Genomic DNA, 18212 nt, shown 5'->3' with positions numbered 1-18212 from the left:
GCGTGTATCTCCTGCAGCAAGAAGCACTTCCTGCTTCCTGTCTTCATTAGCGTCCCTCCTCGTGTCAGTAAAGGGCAGGCAATTGTGTACAGATAACGGCACAAAGACGCACAGTGGAACACACACGTTTCATGTGTGGAAGACAGATGTGATGGTAAATCTTCCCACTCGGAGGTCAGCGAGCGGTCAACTTGTGTGTGTGTGTGTGTGTGTGTTTGGAGTCATAGGGGATCAGTCTGGACATTAGTGGGCCAATTGAGAATGAATTGTTTTTGCACGCTGTCTCTTGTTGTCTCTCACATTACTCCTGACTGCATAGTGAGCAGAGGAATGAGGGGGCGGGCACAGATGTTTGTGAGTCTGTGTGTGGAGAAGCATTTTTTTGTGTTGCTGTTTTTGTAGTGCATATTTTGGTGTGTAAGAGTTGTCTGCACCTCATCTCAGGCCTCTTGACTCCTTGGGTGGTCTCGCACAAGACTATGTGCCTATCGGGTGTGTTTTGTGTGTAGCGGTCTGGCAGCCGAGCAAGTCCCAGATTACGCGCCGGGCAGCGCCCCAGCCCATTTCAACTTCTCCCCATCATTATCATGATCCTCCTGCGCTCAGTCCACCGACTTCACAAAGTCAACCGCAATCCTGCACCTACTTGGATTTCATTTTTCATAGCAATATGTTCCCCTTGACATAGGCTTATTCTTATCATAAATTAAAAACGTCTTCATTCCTAATATGTTGTAAATGTACTATTTTGATTTTTTTTAAACTGTTCAAAACCAAAAAGTTTAGTTGTGATTGGGATATTTATTTTATAAGTACATATACATTGATTTCATAACACACCAGATGTATTGATTATTAGTCCTGTTCTATTGATTTGGGATTTCTAGCTATCATAATTAATGAGGGTAATTAATAATAGAAAAACAATACTATAAAAATATATGTAATAATAGAGTAATCCTATTATAGTTTTAGTATATTGTAGCAGCAAAAGTGATGTGGCCAAAGATATTCTTGTGTCTATTGTGGTCATAGTTTTCAGTGAGAGCTATTTTTAATATGTCTACGACATCTCATGAAACTAAGGTAGCCAAAAATGTAACAATACTTTCCCTCATAAACAATTAAAATGGTAACCCAAACATGTACTAAGTCAGCTGCAAACATTCCCTAATCCCTATTTTCTTTCTTCTGTTAAAGTGACTTTTCAGGAAGGCTAAGAAAGTTTTGTGTGTTCCCGGCAGGCTGCAGTGGTGGTGGTGTTTAACTTTGCCATGGTCCTGCTCATTTTCCCCGCCATCCTCAGCATGGACCTCTACCGACGAGAAGACAGACGCTTCGACATTTTCTGCTGCTTTCACAGGTTTGGATTGCACACACAAACTAGTTTCTGACAGTGACTATGTCTGACCCACGCAGCCTTTTTACCCTAATGACTTCTCAAGTTGTCTAGTACTGTCTGATGGTTTGTTTTATTTGTTGGTTGTCTGCCTTGGCCTTTGTTGTGAAAGCCTCGCCAGTTCGCTGCCAGTCTGGGCATGCTTTTTGGCGCTGTACTCGCACAGATGTGCATAGTCTAAACACACGCACACACAAAGTCAAATCCTCGTTGGCTCAGCTCCTCATTTTTCTGAAAACACAACATTCGGTACACCTGCATAAGTGAATGAGAGCCAATTCAAGAGCGGTACCGAAAAGAACAAATACAACGGCACCTCCCAGGTTGAACCCAAGCTATTCTGGAAAGTTGGTCCAATTTGTTTGTTTTGCCAAACACTTTTGAGAGACACTTGAAATTGTTGCTTCAATATTGGAAAATTGCTACTTATACTGTCAACTTCACGCCCCCATTCCATGTTTGTGCTGTTTAAACCAAACAACACCATGGAGAAAACAAGGCATAAAAATGCCAGCTTTTACAGGGTCTCGTTTGTTGAGTTCTAACGTGTCTGTCTTTGCAGCCCTTGTGCCAACCGTGTGATCCAGATGGAGCCTCAGGCGTACCTGGATGGATCAGACGGGAGTCGCTACAGCCCTCCGCCATCCTACCGCACGGCGCTCCCCTCATACCACACGCCTCCGCCCAGCTACAGCCCGCCGCCGTCCTACAGCAGTCACAGCTTTGCCCAGCAGACCCAGATCACCATGCAGTCCACCGTTCAGCTCCGGACCGAGTACGACCCCCGCACGCAGGCTTTCTACACCACAGCCGAGCCCCGGTCCGAGATCTCCGTGCAGCCCATCAACCCGCCTCCCGGCCGCAGCAACCCTCGCAGTGACTATTACAACAATAACAATAACAACAGCGGGAGGCGGAGTCACCGGACAGCTCGGTATCGTCACCCCGGGGCCCCGGCTGCTGCTCCGGGGGCAGTCCCTCAGCCAGATTCCCCTGAGGGAAGCCAGATTCCAGAGAATAACAACTCCACACGTGACTTGATCTCCCAGTTTGGGGAGGCCTCCCATGGCCCGAGGTGCATGGACCCCCCCTGCACCCGCTGGACACTGGCTTCTTTTGCTGAGCGGCACTACGCTCCCTTTCTGCTGCAGTCCACCACCAAGGTGAGCAGAGTGGCTTCTGTGTGAGCGTGTGGGAGTTTGAACGAGGAGCGTTAGTCACCAGAGCTCATGACAGAGTAGGAGGAAATCTGGAGTCATGTCCTATCTGAATCACACACAGTCTGACCTCAGTCTAGTGGGTGGCCGGCCCTCTCAAAACACTCGCACAACTCAAATCATCTGGTGGCCTGTACTTGACATCATTACAGAATCTTTTCTTTGTCTTTTTATCGTGCTGTCAAATATTTCTCCACTTTAGCAAATTATTTCATGCGCAATCCTCTCCCTGCTGCCAAACGGCTAAAAGGAACATTCCAGTTTATTCCATCTGCGCTCTTTGATCCACGACTATTAGCCAAATCTGGCAACACATGGTCAGATGATCACAGGCTTTGTATACAAGATTATACAAACCCCTTTTAGAAGGAGATGTAACCGCAAGTGACTGTTACTCAGGGTGCAAGCGCTTTGCTTTCGAAAATATGCCGTGGCGCGTGTTCCGCTTTCCTTCCTCGAAGTACTTGGATTTTCTTTCACTTTTCCTAGTTAACCGGCCGTTGCTCTTGCAGGTGGTGGTGATCGTGCTCTTCCTCTGCCTCCTGGGGGTCAGCCTGTACGGCACCACCCAGGTGCGGGACGGCCTGGAGCTGACCGACATTGTGCCGCGGGAGACCAGCGAGTATGACTTCATCGGCGCCCAGTTCAAGTTCTTCTCCTTCTACAACATGTACGTGGTGACGCAGAGGGCCGACTATGCTCACAAACAGCCGCTCCTGCACCAGCTGCACCGCAGGTTCCGCACCGTCCGCTACGTGCTGAAGGAGGATAATGGACAGCTGCCCCCCATGTGGCTGGACTACTTCAGGGACTGGCTGAAAGGTACTGTTGATATTACATGAAATGAGATTAGAACAACAGGAGTCCAATTTTCTTCACCCATCTGCGACACAGTCAGTAAATCCGGTAAAGTTGGACAAAAGAAAAAGCTACAGTTAATCTTCTAATTCTCGCTGAACTGAGGTTTAATGAGGTTTACTCATGCAAAACGTCTCGTGACAGTGTTTGTGACAGCCAAAGAAAGCAATTGTATAAATTCTGTTAAGTCACGTACAATAGGGACGTGGACTGGCTGACTTTGTCCTGTGGAGATTGTGCGCACGCAGTGTGTATGTGCATGTGTGTGTAAACCACACAGAGAGAGCTTGTGTGCGCGATATTGATGTGTGCAATGGCGGGACAAATTGGAGCCAGACAGGCCCGAGGAACGAGACCCAAAACAACATCTCCCGCAGTCGGCCCTCGGTGTGAGCGTTGGGAGAGCGCGGCGCAGGCACATATGGATGAAGAGAAAGGGACACATGTTCTTAATATTTCCCCCTAATGGTCTCTATGAATAAAAAACATAACATTTTCAGCTTTTTCCAAGGTGGTTCGGGGCCAGTTATCATATTAAATCAGCCAATCTTGTTAGTCAAGGATACAGTTGAAGTTTCCGGTGTTGAGTTGTGCTCGTGTGTGATCTCGCAGGTTTGCAGCAGGCATTCGACAAGGACTGGGAGGCCGGCCGCATCACTCCCAACAACTACAAGAACGGCTCTGACGACGGCGTCTTGGCGTACAAGCTTCTGGTGCAGACCGGACGCAGAGACAAGCCCATCAACCAAAACCTGGTAAGCTTCAGCTGTCATACGAGACTCGGTCTGCCTGTGAAGCGGCCGTTTGATTGGGCCAAGCCGAACGACGCCCACCTTGCAAACTCGCACCCCCCCTCCTTCTCCCCCCTCCTTGTCTGTCTTCCCTCATCGTCTCGCGCTTTGTGATGACTTTACCGAGCTCAGGAATTTAAAGCTCTCACTGGGACCCTCGGCCCGCCTTCTGAAAAACCTATTAACTCTTGCCGTGCGTTAGCGTGTGATGGATGAATGTGCGTGAGGGATTCCGACAGCGGGATGTCTCCTCGTAGCATGCGGCCTGTCAGCTTAACACTTTGTCTGGGATTCCGAAGCCTAGCACAAAGAAGCTGTTGCGTGAAACTACGACCAGATCTCATCCAAGCGATCGCATTAACGTGCATTCTACAGTTCAGGGCCGTTTCTTTTAAAGGGGGCATATTATCGAAAATCGACTTTTTTGCTGGGTTTTTAGCATTTCTATGCATTTTAATGGGAAACAATATTTCGATTCCTGAACACTTGAGGTTCCCAACGGGTTCATGCAACCTGCTCAGTTTGAAACTTTAGGTTGTACTTTAATGTTTGGTGATATGAACTGCTGCCTCCAGGACTAAAAATACATTTATTGTCTTCATGACATTTGTTTGTAACAAAAATCCACATGCATTCTTTTAAAGCAAAAATAATATCCAGTCATGTTTTCATTGGTGTAATTTGGGATCAGTGATTGGGCAAGTTTAACGCCATTCCCGTCCGTGTTTGTAGCCCTTGAACTGATAAGATGTTTGTGGCTTTTCTAAAGAGGCTTCATCATCGTTGGTGATGAGCGTCTGAGATGCTGCTGAGTTAATACCTCCACTCAAATAAGCTTACATCCAGTGCGGAACTGGAGAGGAAATGACACCGGCAAAGTTCTCAACGGGAGGTCCGGATAGCCTCACAGAGTGGGATTAACATCATGCCTCCTCTTCGGCAAGACCGAAATGCGAACCTCTGTCAATGGCCCATAAAAGGAGATGTTAATACCATATGGAAGAATTAAACCACTGCTGCTCATTGAAATTGGACAAAAACGATAAAAAATACACATGCTAGCATTAGCTTACCCTCAAGTTCTGTCTTAACTACACCTTCTCCACTTTTTGGCAGGGGCTCTTATATCCTCTGAGATTAAATAAAAGTCTCCTAACCGAAAAGTAAATCCAGGAAAATTTTGTCTCCATCAATTGCTCTTTGTTAGCATCCCAACTCTGCTCAACAAGAAGGACGCACACAAGACTTCTTTAATTGTGATTTGGTAACATGCAAAGTAATCAATTAAATGGTGCAATTTTTTTTATTTTCTCATGTTCATGTGCAGTACACTACATCCCTCTTACATCAGTTCCTGCATCCTTAACAACTTAAGGTCGTTGCATTTCCTGTTGTTCAGCTTCACCAAAACGCTCCGGAATCCTCCGCCCTTTCCCCTCTCCTCACGTACCGCTACCGCATCCCCTTTCAACCAGAGAAGTCGAAGCACATGGTTCCTTTTCACGCTGCTCGGTGTGCTCTGTTGTGCCTTCTCTCTGGAGCTACGTTTGTCCACAGCGCCAGGCATTGTGTGTAGGGGGTCAGGAGAAGCAAGCACAAGCAACATTTGTACAGATGTCGTGTTATTTTTATTGCTCTCCTCCATTTGCTGGGTGGCATTTCCTTCAGTGTTAACAACCAGGTTAACTACACACAGACGGGCTCAGGGACTCCAGCCAATTTTTTTTATTGTTACGCTAACTCAAGCAATTTTTTTTTTTTTTACTTCACAAAAAAAAAAGAAAAAGAACATCTACCTAAGCCCATTAGTACAGCTAACCCCCCCAACCTTTCCCTTCCTCCCTTGAAGGAGGAATTTACGGCTGAGTAGAGGGAGAGTGGCAGCGCAATGTATAGTAAAGCTTCTAACTCCCAATGCAAGGTTACACTCATTTGCCTCCACATGGGAGGCCAGAAACAAGAGCCTCTACTTTACTCTTGACTAAATACAACGGAATCTTTTTGTAAGGAAAAAAAAGTCTGTCGTATTTTATAGAAGTCGTAGACTTGACTTAGGGCTAGTAAAAACTCTCCGATAGGCACCTCTTCTTTGCTATCAGGAGAAACACGGGTAATAATTGCAATGAAGTTCCATGCTCTTGCGTTATTTATCAATGTTTCAGTTAGCCAGTGTTTTGCAACTTTTATTGACGTGAAATCTGGGCATGTTTAGTTGAACACAAAGCCATTACGGCAACAGGTAGATGAGTTGGTTATTGGATGTTCTGCCATCTAGTGGAAGAGCATTTCAGTCAACTACCTGTTCATTGCATTGATAAATGAACAAAGATACACTATTAGTTGTACATAAATGATTATCTGTCTTTCTGATTCTCAGAGCTGTTCCTTTTGACTTTTTGCCATAATGCTGCATTTTATTTTGTTCTAAAATTCCAAGGTAAATTGTATTACTGTATGCTGGTAACATTGTTCAATATGATCCTCAAAACGCATTGCATAGAAATAAAGGCCTCACCTCTTTCACGGTTGAAAGAATAAATGTCCCTCTCCAAAGTGGGGTATTTCCAGGATTTAATGTGGCAAGATAATTCTGGGAAGAGGTGAGCATGTCGGGAATTTTCAAAAATGAAACCCCTTAGGCGTCTCCCCCATCCATCGGTTGGAAAGATAGATGAACTAATATTTGAATTTTATTTTGAGAGCTTCACTCGTCCTCTTGCCCTCACTCATGTGCTTAAATATGCATTTCTGTGGTCACACTGTTTTCAATTCAGCACGTCTTCTTGCTTCAATATTTTCTCATGTCCATGTTACACTAGGATTTCCAATAAAACAACACAGAATTGTAAGTCTGTCAAAAGATTTAGAACACGGGGCTCAATTGCTCTGTCTGTTTTGCCAGCTGACACGTCACAGGCTTGTGGACGCCGACGGGATCATCAACCCCGGAGCCTTCTACATCTACCTGACGGCCTGGGTCAGCAACGATCCGGTGGCTTATGCCGCCTCGCAGGCCAATATCCGCCCGCATCCTCCCGAGTGGCTGCACGACCGCACCGACTCCATGCCCGAGACGCGCCTCAGCAGTAAGTAAACGTGCCTCATTGTCACAAAATATTAGAACTTTGCCCACACAACATTCTCAGTCTTAATTCTTAGTCTTAAACCAGTGTGTGATTCCACACATACCTGCAAACTCATCTGGATATTGCAGGTGCTGCTGTTTTGGCTAGCAAAGTAATTGAAGATAAAACAGGATGGCTCAGTACAATAAAAATAGCCCTACAGACACACAGAGGAGCGCTACACAAGATTATGCATTATGTATTTTTATGATGTTTCGTAGCACTTCAATTAGTGTGCGGTAATGGCACTGATTGTGACATTTGTAATTACAGCGGTTCAACGTTAGCGCTGACACTCGGCCATGTCTGGAACTGATAGGCCCTCATTAGGCCGGCTGGCCCACAAACTAGCTGGCTAGGACTCAATGAAGCTCTGTTTCACACTGTTCCATCCACCCCCACCACACACACACGTGCGCACACACACACAGTTAAAGCTGCTCCACAGCTTGGTATTGGTGGTTTATCCAAGAATAATCCAAAATTAGTAAAACATATCACTACTATGAATGCATGAATGCTAAAAAAACATTCCAACTTCAAAATAGTCATCTTATTTGTGAAATTTTGGAAAGTATTGGCGACGTTCCCCAAATTCTAACATGTTTCAGTATTGCGCGTGACAGGACAAAATTTGCAAATTCAAAAGAATATGTTGCTAATTTATCTTTGACTCGTCTTTTTACTTTTGTTGACTAACGCAAAGCCTTCCTACTTTGAATTTTCCCACTCGTTCAAGACATCTACAGTTTTCAGATTAATTTGTTCCAGAATGTCTGCCTAAAACTGAACTGTACAAAAACCAAAGCAATATTTCTCACATAGACAAATGTAAATCTAATATATCCTTTCCAGATACTCCAAAATATTAACAACAAATACATTACATATATAATAATTATAGCAGCCGACCAGTCTACTCAGCAGCACATGTACAAACAGTCCTTCAAAATAAAAGCACAGCAGTATTATATAAGGTTCACCACACTTTCTTTGGCCCCAAGGTTGCTTATTTAGTGGTCGTGCTGAAACTATTTTATGCTTGTTTATTGAGTGCCACTGCTAAGTAAGCCGCCATGTGGCCAAAATCTGCATGGTTTTTTTTTCTTGGGGTTCTGATCTTTGACAGGATATGCTATGCTGATGTTGCCATGCAGACCGGGAATGTTTATTGCCTTGACTTCTTCATAAAACTTGAAATACGCCTTGCGGGAAACAAATGGCTGAGACCCACGTTTTTTGTCGACCATTGAAATGGGGGGAAAACCAAATTAAAAACTGAATTGTGTGAAAACCAATATTCTACACTAAATGTTATCATATTAGCGTCTGAGCAATTCTACAGAAATTGTTTAACGCCGTTTTTCATTCTTTAGTCCCGGCGGCCGAGCCTATCGAATACGCACAGTTCCCCTTCTACCTCAATGGGCTCCGGGAGACGCCGCAGTTTGTGGAGGCCATCGAGAGCGTGCGGGCCATCTGCAGCAACTACAGTCGCCAAGGCCTGCCCTCCTACCCCAACGGCTATCCCTTCCTCTTCTGGGAGCAGTACGTCAGTCTTCGCCACTGGCTCCTGCTCTCCATCAGCGTGGTGCTCGCCTGCACCTTCCTGGTGTGCGCCCTGTTCCTGCTCAACCCGTGGACCGCCGGTGTCATTGTGAGTACAGCGCACACTCAATACATGCTGGGTGAGAATTATTAAGGGCGGCATCCAGAGATCCTCTTCTAAGGCAGTCGAGATCGTTATAAGTTAATTTTCTACTGTCGCCAAACAAATACGAAGCAGCACTCTAATCCATGGTGAAAAATGCCATCATGACAAATTTTAAAAATATTTATTAATTGTTTATTTGTATATACTTTGTCACTACTAAAGTGGCTGTAGTTTAATGGTGCCTCACCGTGTCATAAATAATGATAGGCCTTTATTAAAATGTAAAAAAAAAAAAAAGAAAGTTGTGCAGTTTAAAAAAAGAACACTACTAAAACCACCAAGGAGGTAGCGTCAAAATAATGATGAATTTTTCAAATGTGCAGAGAGCAATGTTTAGTTGGCAGATTGTCTTGCGCTCTATATTTTGGGCTTTTTTTCCCTGTGTGGTCTAGTGGGCATCTCCAAGAGAAGCGCAAGGAAGGAAGACGCAACTGCTGAGTGTTATTGTAGGCCCAGTCACCAATGTTTATCTTGTGCTGTTTAGTCTACACTAACACTCCCGGACACTAAATAGACAGTGAAAGGAGATGAACCCGCTCCCAACTTTTAAACCTAGAAAAAAAGTTTGATTTTATTTCCAATCCACCCGACTCCTCTTTCCTGTCCATGGCGGTGTTTCTACGGAGACACGCAGGCGAACGTATGTGGCTGAACGCATAAACACACCGCGACATAATTCACACACACATACGCACATATAGCTCTGTTTTTTCTCTCTGGCGGTGAGCTGTATTTTATGGCAGGCAGCCGCCTCGGCCACCCGAGTCCTTGGACTGGGATGGGAGGAACTGCCCTCATATTTATCCGTCCAGTTTTACAAGCAAAATCAAAGGACCGGTTATGAAGGAGTGTCATATTCAACCGTCACTAAATGAAGCTTCGTTTAAACCCATCTCACTTACTTGACTGCGGACTCCTCATCAATGAACAAAAAGCATCGTACGCTCCAAAATCCTGCTCGTGGAAATTTATGTATGTAGTATATTCTGGCACACAGAGTTCCCTCCCTTGCACACTTTCTTCAAAGGATTTGGGCCCCATGTAACCTGACACCTGTCAGCTGATAATGGCATTTAGTCCAGCCTCATGTCCTTCTCTTCTCCCTGGCCTCCATACAGACACACACATTTCTCACACATGTGCTGGTAGTACACATCTGTAAGAGCATACTGTACACGCATCTGTCTCTGCAACAGATCACTACAGACTGGATGTAGAAGCAAATCTTTTTAAGTCCTTCTATTTACCACCCCTGCTCTGGCATCTGTGTCCTGTAGGTACTGGTTCTGTCTCTCATGACAGTGGAACTGTTTGGCTTCATGGGGCTGATGGGAATCAAGCTGAGCGCCGTCCCCGTGGTCATCCTCATCGCCTCGGTGGGCATCGGAGTGGAGTTCACCGTCCACGTGGCCCTGGTACGCGCTTCCAGTCTACATTTTTGTGCATAGCAATGTGAGCTTGAGGGTGAGAGATGTTTTTGTGTGTGTTGAAGGCCTTCCTGACAGCCATAGGGGACCGTCACAAGCGGGCAGTGCTGGCTCTGGAGCATATGTTTGCGCCGGTGCTCGACGGTGCCTTCTCAACGTTGTTGGGCGTTCTGATGCTCGCGGGCTCCGAGTTCGATTTCATTGTCAGGTGAGCGCACGTCAACACTTATGGATACGGAAGGTTGTACGCTGACAGGATCGCCCCTACGGGGAACGCTTTATCGGGGTCTGCGTGGCGTCAGCAGACCACTGAGACCATGTCTCAACCTGCATGCCGCCCTGGAATCTACCTGAGATGCTGGTCATGCATGAGGGCTTCCTCCCCTTCTCATTCCCCCTGTAATCCTTTCTTCTTGCAGCTACCCAAAGAACACCTTTTGTGTCTCCCATACCTGTCGGATAAAGAGTTGAAGGTCACGAGAAGGAACGCTGGAGAGAGTAAAAGGGGGGCATGCAAAATGAAAAGGGGACGGCGAGGTTTTGTTGGAAAAGCAGAAAAGTCCTCGCTGGCTTTTGAAATCTCTTTCAGCTCATTTTAACAACCCTCGCTAGACATTTATAAACGTAGGGTGTGGAGGCACCGGGTGGGGGGGCTAAGAGCGCAGCTGTGGAAAGCCCGGAGAAGTGGAAATTAAAGCCGACACACTGTGGGGGCTCTGTGTTGGTGGTTGCTCGAGTAAGTGGAGAGTCTGCGAAGGCAGCGGCTTAACTGACGCCGAAGTCGGTACGCCGTTCTATACGTTCGCACGGCCAAAGAGCATTATGAGAAGTTTCCAGTGAGCTCAGAGAGTAATTTAACATCCACGTCGGGTTGCGTGAAGCCGCAACACGGGCTGGCCGTGTAATTTGCCCAGCCTGCTCCTTTAAGAAAAGGCAGCACTGTGCTCCATGTGACCTCCGAACATGCAAACTTAAGTCATGTGCACGCACACCAATGCCGCCATCCCTCCCTCCGACCTGCTCTCTGACCTCTTAATCATGAGGGTCAACGATGGCGTGCCTTCCAGCTAGGACGCACGCACACACACCGGTAGACCCCACGGACACTTCTCTCCTCACCTCCAGCGGCGCGCTCTGCTTTCTGGGCCTCCGTTTGGAAGGTTCTGCTGTTGAGTGAGCAAACAAAGCAGCGCTCCGAGACAAGGCCCCTGCTCGTATTTTCTTGCTGGGAGTGTTTCCCTGACTTTCTCCCGTCAACCCTGTGAATGTTTTCACTCCAAACAGCTCGTCGGGGGCACTGGACCCCGATATGTAGGCCGCACACGGACATGAGTATGCGCACGTGTGCGCCTCCTGAAGGTGATGTAGCCTTTACCCCACGTGGTGTGGAGCACAATCATAATTGTAGTTTGGATTACAGTAATTCCTCACATATTTCAGATTCACTTTTCATGTGCATGTTTTATTTGCATTGTCACAAAATGGCAGCTTTGTTAGGGTCCTGTTTGTAGGTGAGTGAAGTGTACCTCTGAGAGAGACTTCCAGCTAATGATGGCAGCTTGAGAGAGTAAGAGGGGTGTTTCTTACCTGATACGTTGGAGATTTAAGCAGACGGTGGAGATTTTGGAGTGGCCCGGGTATGTCACAGTGGCTTAGCTAGGAAAGAAGGTGGAGAAAAGCGAGGGAATGAAATAAAAGACAGGGGGGGTGAAGAGGTAGAGGGACACGGAGCTCCTCCTTCCTTCTCCACTAAATTGTTGTAGCTTCTAAATTCTATACCCCTCACTCCATTCACTTTCTTAAGAGAAGGAGGCCCCCTCGTCGCCCCTCTTTTACCCCGCACCTCCTCCCTTCACATTCCTTCTTGCTTTGTTTTCTCCATGTTTTGCTTACACACACCACACACACACACACACACTCAAGAGAGAGCGCCCTTACACCCAGTCAGCCCCCTACCCCCTCACAATACATCACTCTTTGAATTAACTCGCGCTGGCTAATTATGCTTCCTCTTTCTCTTCTCTCCGTGGCATCTTAAAGACTAACCCTCTTTTAGCCGGACTTAAAATCTCATCAGGTACATTTCTGTTTTGCTCCAAATACACAAAGTGCATGCCTCAATGTGTAAGGGGGGTTAAGTGAGTTTGCTTTCATGTGGTGGTAGTGGTCGGGCATGTCTAAATGTCTGTGGTTTGTGGGTTATTATTATTTTTTTTAATTCGGTGTCTGCTTTGTTTCAATTCATATTTTTTTATAACTGGCATGTTTCAGATGAGCGCATACAAGTGTGTTGTACAGAAGAACTTATAAGTTAATATGAAGTAAAGCTCCTGAGCAGTCTTAGCAACAACATTATGCTTTTATCTACATGCTATTTAAAATAGAAACGACATGATGAAAAACGTATATGCATTAATTTCAGAATAAAAATTCATAGGTTTGAGAAAAAGTTGCTCTACTGTATGTTGTAAGCTATTGTAAATTTCCCCTGTGTTGTTAGTTAATTCTAAATTTGGAACTTGACTTTAGTGTGGGTTGTGCTTGCAGGTATTTCTTTGCAGTATTGGCCATCCTAACTGTTCTGGGAGTTCTGAACGGACTGGTCCTTCTTCCCGTTTTACTGTCCTACTTTGGGCCCTATCCTGAGGCAAGCATTTAAACAAACTAGGAGAAAATACAGGCGCAAAGTATATCGGACCAGCCTTTAACAATATATTTGACCAATTTATTTTAGGTGTCTCCAGTGGATGGTCGCAGCAGGTTACCCACCCCGGAGTCGCCACCCCACGTGGTCCGCTTCTCCGTCCGACCCCGCCCTACAGCCTCGGCCTCGGCCACCTCGGCAGCAGCCTCGGACTCGTCTGATTCCGAGTACAGCTCCAACAGCAGTACATCGGGAGTCAACCAGGAACTGCCGAGCGACAACAGGGGACAGGCTAGATCCCAGGAACAACAGCAGCAGTACCACCTCCCCACCAGCAGGGGCAGGATACCCAGGACAGAAGAGGAAAGGAGAGCGGGATCAGGGCACAGGCGCTCGACCAGGCAGCCCGATCCCACAGCCTATATTGTGTCCTCGGTAAGACTACACGATGGGTTTCCGTTTGTCCATTCACTGATCTTTGTTGCAATGAATTGTTCATTGTCATTTAAAAAGGGAGTTCTAAAACAAAACAAATAATTTTATTTAACAGTAAATATAGCTTTTATATTTTCTATAATGTAAAATTATTTTCAAAATACATAAAAGAGCAATTGTTAAATAAAAAATATACAAAAAACTAGCATCTTTATCTGGCTTAAAACATTAGTTTTTTTTAAATCATCACTAATAATAATTGCTGTATATTTCTCATCTTTCTATTATCTACTAATATATGAAGAGGTTTTAAAATAAAAACAAAAGTTTAAAAAATATTTGTCCAAGAAATGCAACAAAAATATCTTATTTTCCAAAATTACTTTTTAAAATAATACCTATAAATATTGGATCGAATAAAAAAACAAGCTGATACTTGTTTAAGAGAATTCGCAACAAAGAATTAGCTTTTGAAATTTCCTTTAATTTTCTAATAATGTAAAATACATGCATATACCAGATTATTTTTAAATTTATGTTGTTTTTCCCAATATTCATTAAAATATAAAATGCCCATATGCACCTTCTAAATAACTTGTAATTAATACTATGAGTAAAAGACATGACAATGTTTTTCTTGCAGTCTCAGGGTTGTAATGCAGGACCAGGGCCCAGCGCTTCTCAGCGCGCCAGGGACCCCAAGACCCAGCAGCACCGGCAGGCCCCGCCCCCAGGCCGCCCGCGCACGGACGCTTTTGAAACCTCCACCGAGGCCGGCGCCCATGGCCACAGGGAACACTTTGCGGGCCACCGGGGGCGCGTCCCCCCACACCACCCCAATCCTTATGGCCAGCCCATCACCACGGTGACGGCGTCGGCCTCCGTCACCGTCGCTGTCCACCCCCCTGGCTCCTCTTACCCGGGGTACGCTGCGACAGACGCTTACCGCCAGGAGGAGCCCCAATCTTCCTTCCAGGACCCCCACGTGCCCGCGGACCCCCACACGGGTGCCAGAAGGAGCACAGTGGAGGCAATGGAGCTCCAGGATCTGGAGTTTGAGGCAGCTGACAACAATAGTGGCAGAAGGGCCAGCTGAGGTATGTCACCAAACATTTTGATAATAGAAAACCTAAAAATAATATTTCCGATTATAATATTTAGTAATACTTTCTGTCTTCCAGTATGCGTGTGCGTGTCATGGCCAAAGATGGACTACAGGCAGATAACCTGGTCCGGCCCAGCTCGCCCATGGTCCCAATCCCTTCAACTCATGGTGCTCATTTTTACTGTAATCCCATGATCTCTTGTCTTAAAATATTTCTATCTATATTTAAAAAGATGTATACATATGTAAATAGGAACAAATCAATTAGCTATCTTTTTTTAAGGGAGAAAGTTGTGCAAGTCCTCATGTTAACAGACTGGGGCCGCCAATTTGTATGGTGTGTCGTGCGTGTGTGTTAACCCATTTTTGAACTATGCAAATTTAGGAATGTGTACGAAGACATGATTTGTTGATGGTGGGCATCACAAAGTAATATGACATGATATGATATCCTAATACATTTCTACGATAACCAAGCAAATCACCTATGCATAAAAATATCAAACAAATTATTACCATAATTAATATTAGTCTAAATGGTAAAAAATATAATATCATCATACGATCATGTGCATCGTGTTATAATTAACATTGTTGGCAAGATTTTGTATTGTGATATTAATATTTTTGGCAAAAATACCGTATTACGAATATGTATTATTGGTTTAGTACGGTATCATACTATTGGTATTGTGGAAAAAGAAATTATCCTAATATTATTGATATTGTGATACTATTGGCACCATTAACAAAATACCATATTTTGCCATCGTTGACAGAATGCCATATCGTGATTCTGAGATTCCACCCCTTATGTGTGTGTTAGGTCTGTTAGCAAGCATCTTAGTTTACGTTCATTTCATATATGAGGGAAAACATCATTAGCATTGTTTGCTAGTACAACATGTGTGTGTTCGTGTGTGTGTGTGTGTGTGAGGATGATGATTGTTGTACAAAGGTACGCATGTTGAATTCTTATCACAAACCTGTGGTAGTTTTTGTAACAATGACTGTTTTAACTCCACACGCTATGCGTGCTATTTAAGACAAGTAGATATGAAGACTTTTTTTATGAAGCTGTTTTTTGTTAATTTGTTTGTTTTCAAATCACTGCCTCTACATTGGAACCTGTTTGTGCATTCAGCTTCTCTTTCCAGTGTTTTTTGTTTTTTCTTGTAGAAAAGGGTGGGGAACCATTGAAGTTTTTATAAAGTCCTACAAGGTGGCAAAAGTAGTCACACTACAGTGTACATAAGTAGAAATACAGGCACTTGTTTTTTAAAAAAAAGACTGGTAGAAGTACTGGTTCAATTACTGTACTTAAATAAAAAAAGTACACACTGAAACGTAATTTAAAAAAAAAAATTGTCATAGATGTTTTGGTAACATGCTCATTAAAAAAATATGTGCACAAAATGGTTTACATTTTTTATGAACTTATATTATAAATGCTTATTCAGCAATTAAAAAATTAACAATTAGAAAAAGGGTAGCATCAAATGTTCTGATATGGTCAACGAGCCATATGATTCCCCACCCGTACTGTAGAAGCTTGTCATTTAATCTACAAACAGGTTTTTTTTCAATTTCCTTAAACCACCTCAGAACGTTCTGGAACAGGGTTCAAAACAACCAGTAGGGGCACTAACTGACCCCACTTTGGTTCTACCCTAGCGGATAAGCTAAATAGTCACACCGCATACTGTATAAGTTGGCCCAACCAGGCCATCAGTTATTTTTCAACTTGTAGCAACAACTTTCCTCATGTAGGTTTCTTTTTCCTTTAAGGCCAAACAATAAGCTATTTAGCCCGCTAGCCTGCTAATGGCTAAATTCCACATGATGTTAGCATCATGTGTATGTATCATTACCCTCTGATATCACTTAACTGGAGTTAGCTTGACGATGCTAATTGGATCCCGCTCACCCCCTTCAATGCCAAATGGTACAGCCCAAGCACCCCTCTGTGTGTGAATATGTCTCCTCTTTATGTTCTCTGTCCAGTCAGCTGCTTGCATGAACAAGGTTGTTTTATTATTATTATTACTATTATTATTACTATTATTATTATTTGTTGTTTTCTCTACGTGTCATATTGGCATTAGTGGAGAAAATCATAGCTGGCAACTATTTTATTCAATTTGTTTTGTTTGTTTGTTCTTGACAGTCAATTGCTATATTTATATTTTTGTGTAATATAAGATGTTTTTTGCCATTGTTGTTGTGATGCCAGTGGATAACAAATGCAGGGAATTTTATGAGATAAAAAACAATACAGTTTATTGTTTTGATCTGTATAAAGTGCTTACTAATGTTAAATAGGAGGATAAGAAAAAGATGATATAACATTTTTACACTACAGGTCTCATCATAGCTCTTAGAGAATTTTTTTTAAGTAAAAATGGAGAAAAAAAGTGATTGTTTCAGACTGCCATTTTGGATGTATGCTGTTGTTCCGTTACAAAGATAAATGTATGCCATATAATTTATTTATATGAAAATTTATTTTTGTAGTGTACATAGTAGCGGTCAAGGCTATTTTGACAGAAGTATATTTGAAAGAGTTTATATGGAATGATATACAGTACCATACCACGGGAAAGGTGCACACGTCATCACCTCCCTTTCAGTATTACACAGCTGTTTGTGCGCATGTATATACATACATGTGTGCGTACGTGCGTGGCCATCCAAGTAGAACATTGTACTAGCTCGCCAAATATTCATGTTCAAACACTGATAGAATTCTAACTAATAAAATCAAAAATATAACTTATTTGTGTCTGTTTAACTTTAATAATAAAAAAGAAACTGCAAAAATGATTGCATGTGTGATGGTTTATTTTAATTTTATCATATGTATATACATTTTTCTAGCCACAGTATTGAAATATTTTCAAAAACCTTTCCACACATAGTGGTAGGAAAGGAATGCCTGTTTATAAATTTATTTTATTTTACGCGACAAATTTCAGAACAGTCAAGAAGTTATTATTTCACATATTTATTTGTTTTTTCAAATCTTTTTCCACTCAATAATTTTTAAGTGAGGTTTGTTATTTTTTATTTATCACTCTTTGAATGTCATTGAACCCTCCAAAATAAACTTTTACCTATCATTTCAAAAAATTAATTTACACACCTCAATTTCTTTTACAACCCTTTAATCAATGTATTTTCTGTTTATCTATACATATATCTGTAGAATTAATTAGTGGTGAAAATTAATTCAAAATCTATACACGGTTCCACCTACATGTGGCCTATTGCCCCCATTGCCGCCCCTCTGTTGCCTTGCCCCTCGCACCCCCTGCCTCCATTTTATGATTTTGATTGACAGCTTTATAGACTGCAAGGAAATTGGTTGTAGTCAGAATACAGCTGGCCCTGCTCGGAGTCATGAAAAAATGGCCAAGTGGCCTCGAGTTGGCAACGTGGCCGGGACGGCAGTCAGGACATATCCCCACCCCAACCCCCCGCCATTGCCCTTGTTAACG

The 18212-nt window shown here is 43.7% G+C and overlaps 1 protein-coding gene across 2 annotated transcripts in view; it reads left to right on the top strand.

The window, feature by feature from the left end:
• The window catches only part of ptch1 (patched 1), a 39901-nt gene extending 22363 nt beyond the window's left edge, over positions 1–17538 (top strand). The window contains exons 13-24 of one of the 2 annotated variants that reach the window (XM_049763537.2): positions 1245–1363; positions 1962–2562; positions 3129–3438; positions 4087–4229; positions 7168–7351; positions 8767–9047; positions 10382–10519; positions 10597–10739; positions 13079–13178; positions 13266–13610; positions 14254–14707; positions 14792–17538. In XM_049763537.2, the coding sequence (XP_049619494.1) occupies positions 1245–1363; positions 1962–2562; positions 3129–3438; positions 4087–4229; positions 7168–7351; positions 8767–9047; positions 10382–10519; positions 10597–10739; positions 13079–13178; positions 13266–13610; positions 14254–14706 (2817 nt within the window). In that variant the 3' untranslated portion in view covers position 14707; positions 14792–17538. Of the gene's footprint in view, positions 1–1244; positions 1364–1961; positions 2563–3128; positions 3439–4086; positions 4230–7167; positions 7352–8766; positions 9048–10381; positions 10520–10596; positions 10740–12571; positions 12609–13078; positions 13179–13265; positions 13611–14253; positions 14708–14791 lie in introns of those variants that run through there. The other variant, XR_011086629.1, reaches the window with a different exon arrangement.
• The last annotated feature ends 674 nt before the right edge of the window (positions 17539–18212 follow it).

Source organism: Syngnathus scovelli, chromosome 3 (assembly GCF_024217435.2).
Source record: "Syngnathus scovelli strain Florida chromosome 3, RoL_Ssco_1.2, whole genome shotgun sequence".
NCBI lineage: Eukaryota > Metazoa > Chordata > Actinopteri > Syngnathiformes > Syngnathidae > Syngnathus > Syngnathus scovelli.
Note: the sequence above shows the minus strand (reverse complement) of the source record. Positions and strands in the feature narration are given on the sequence as shown.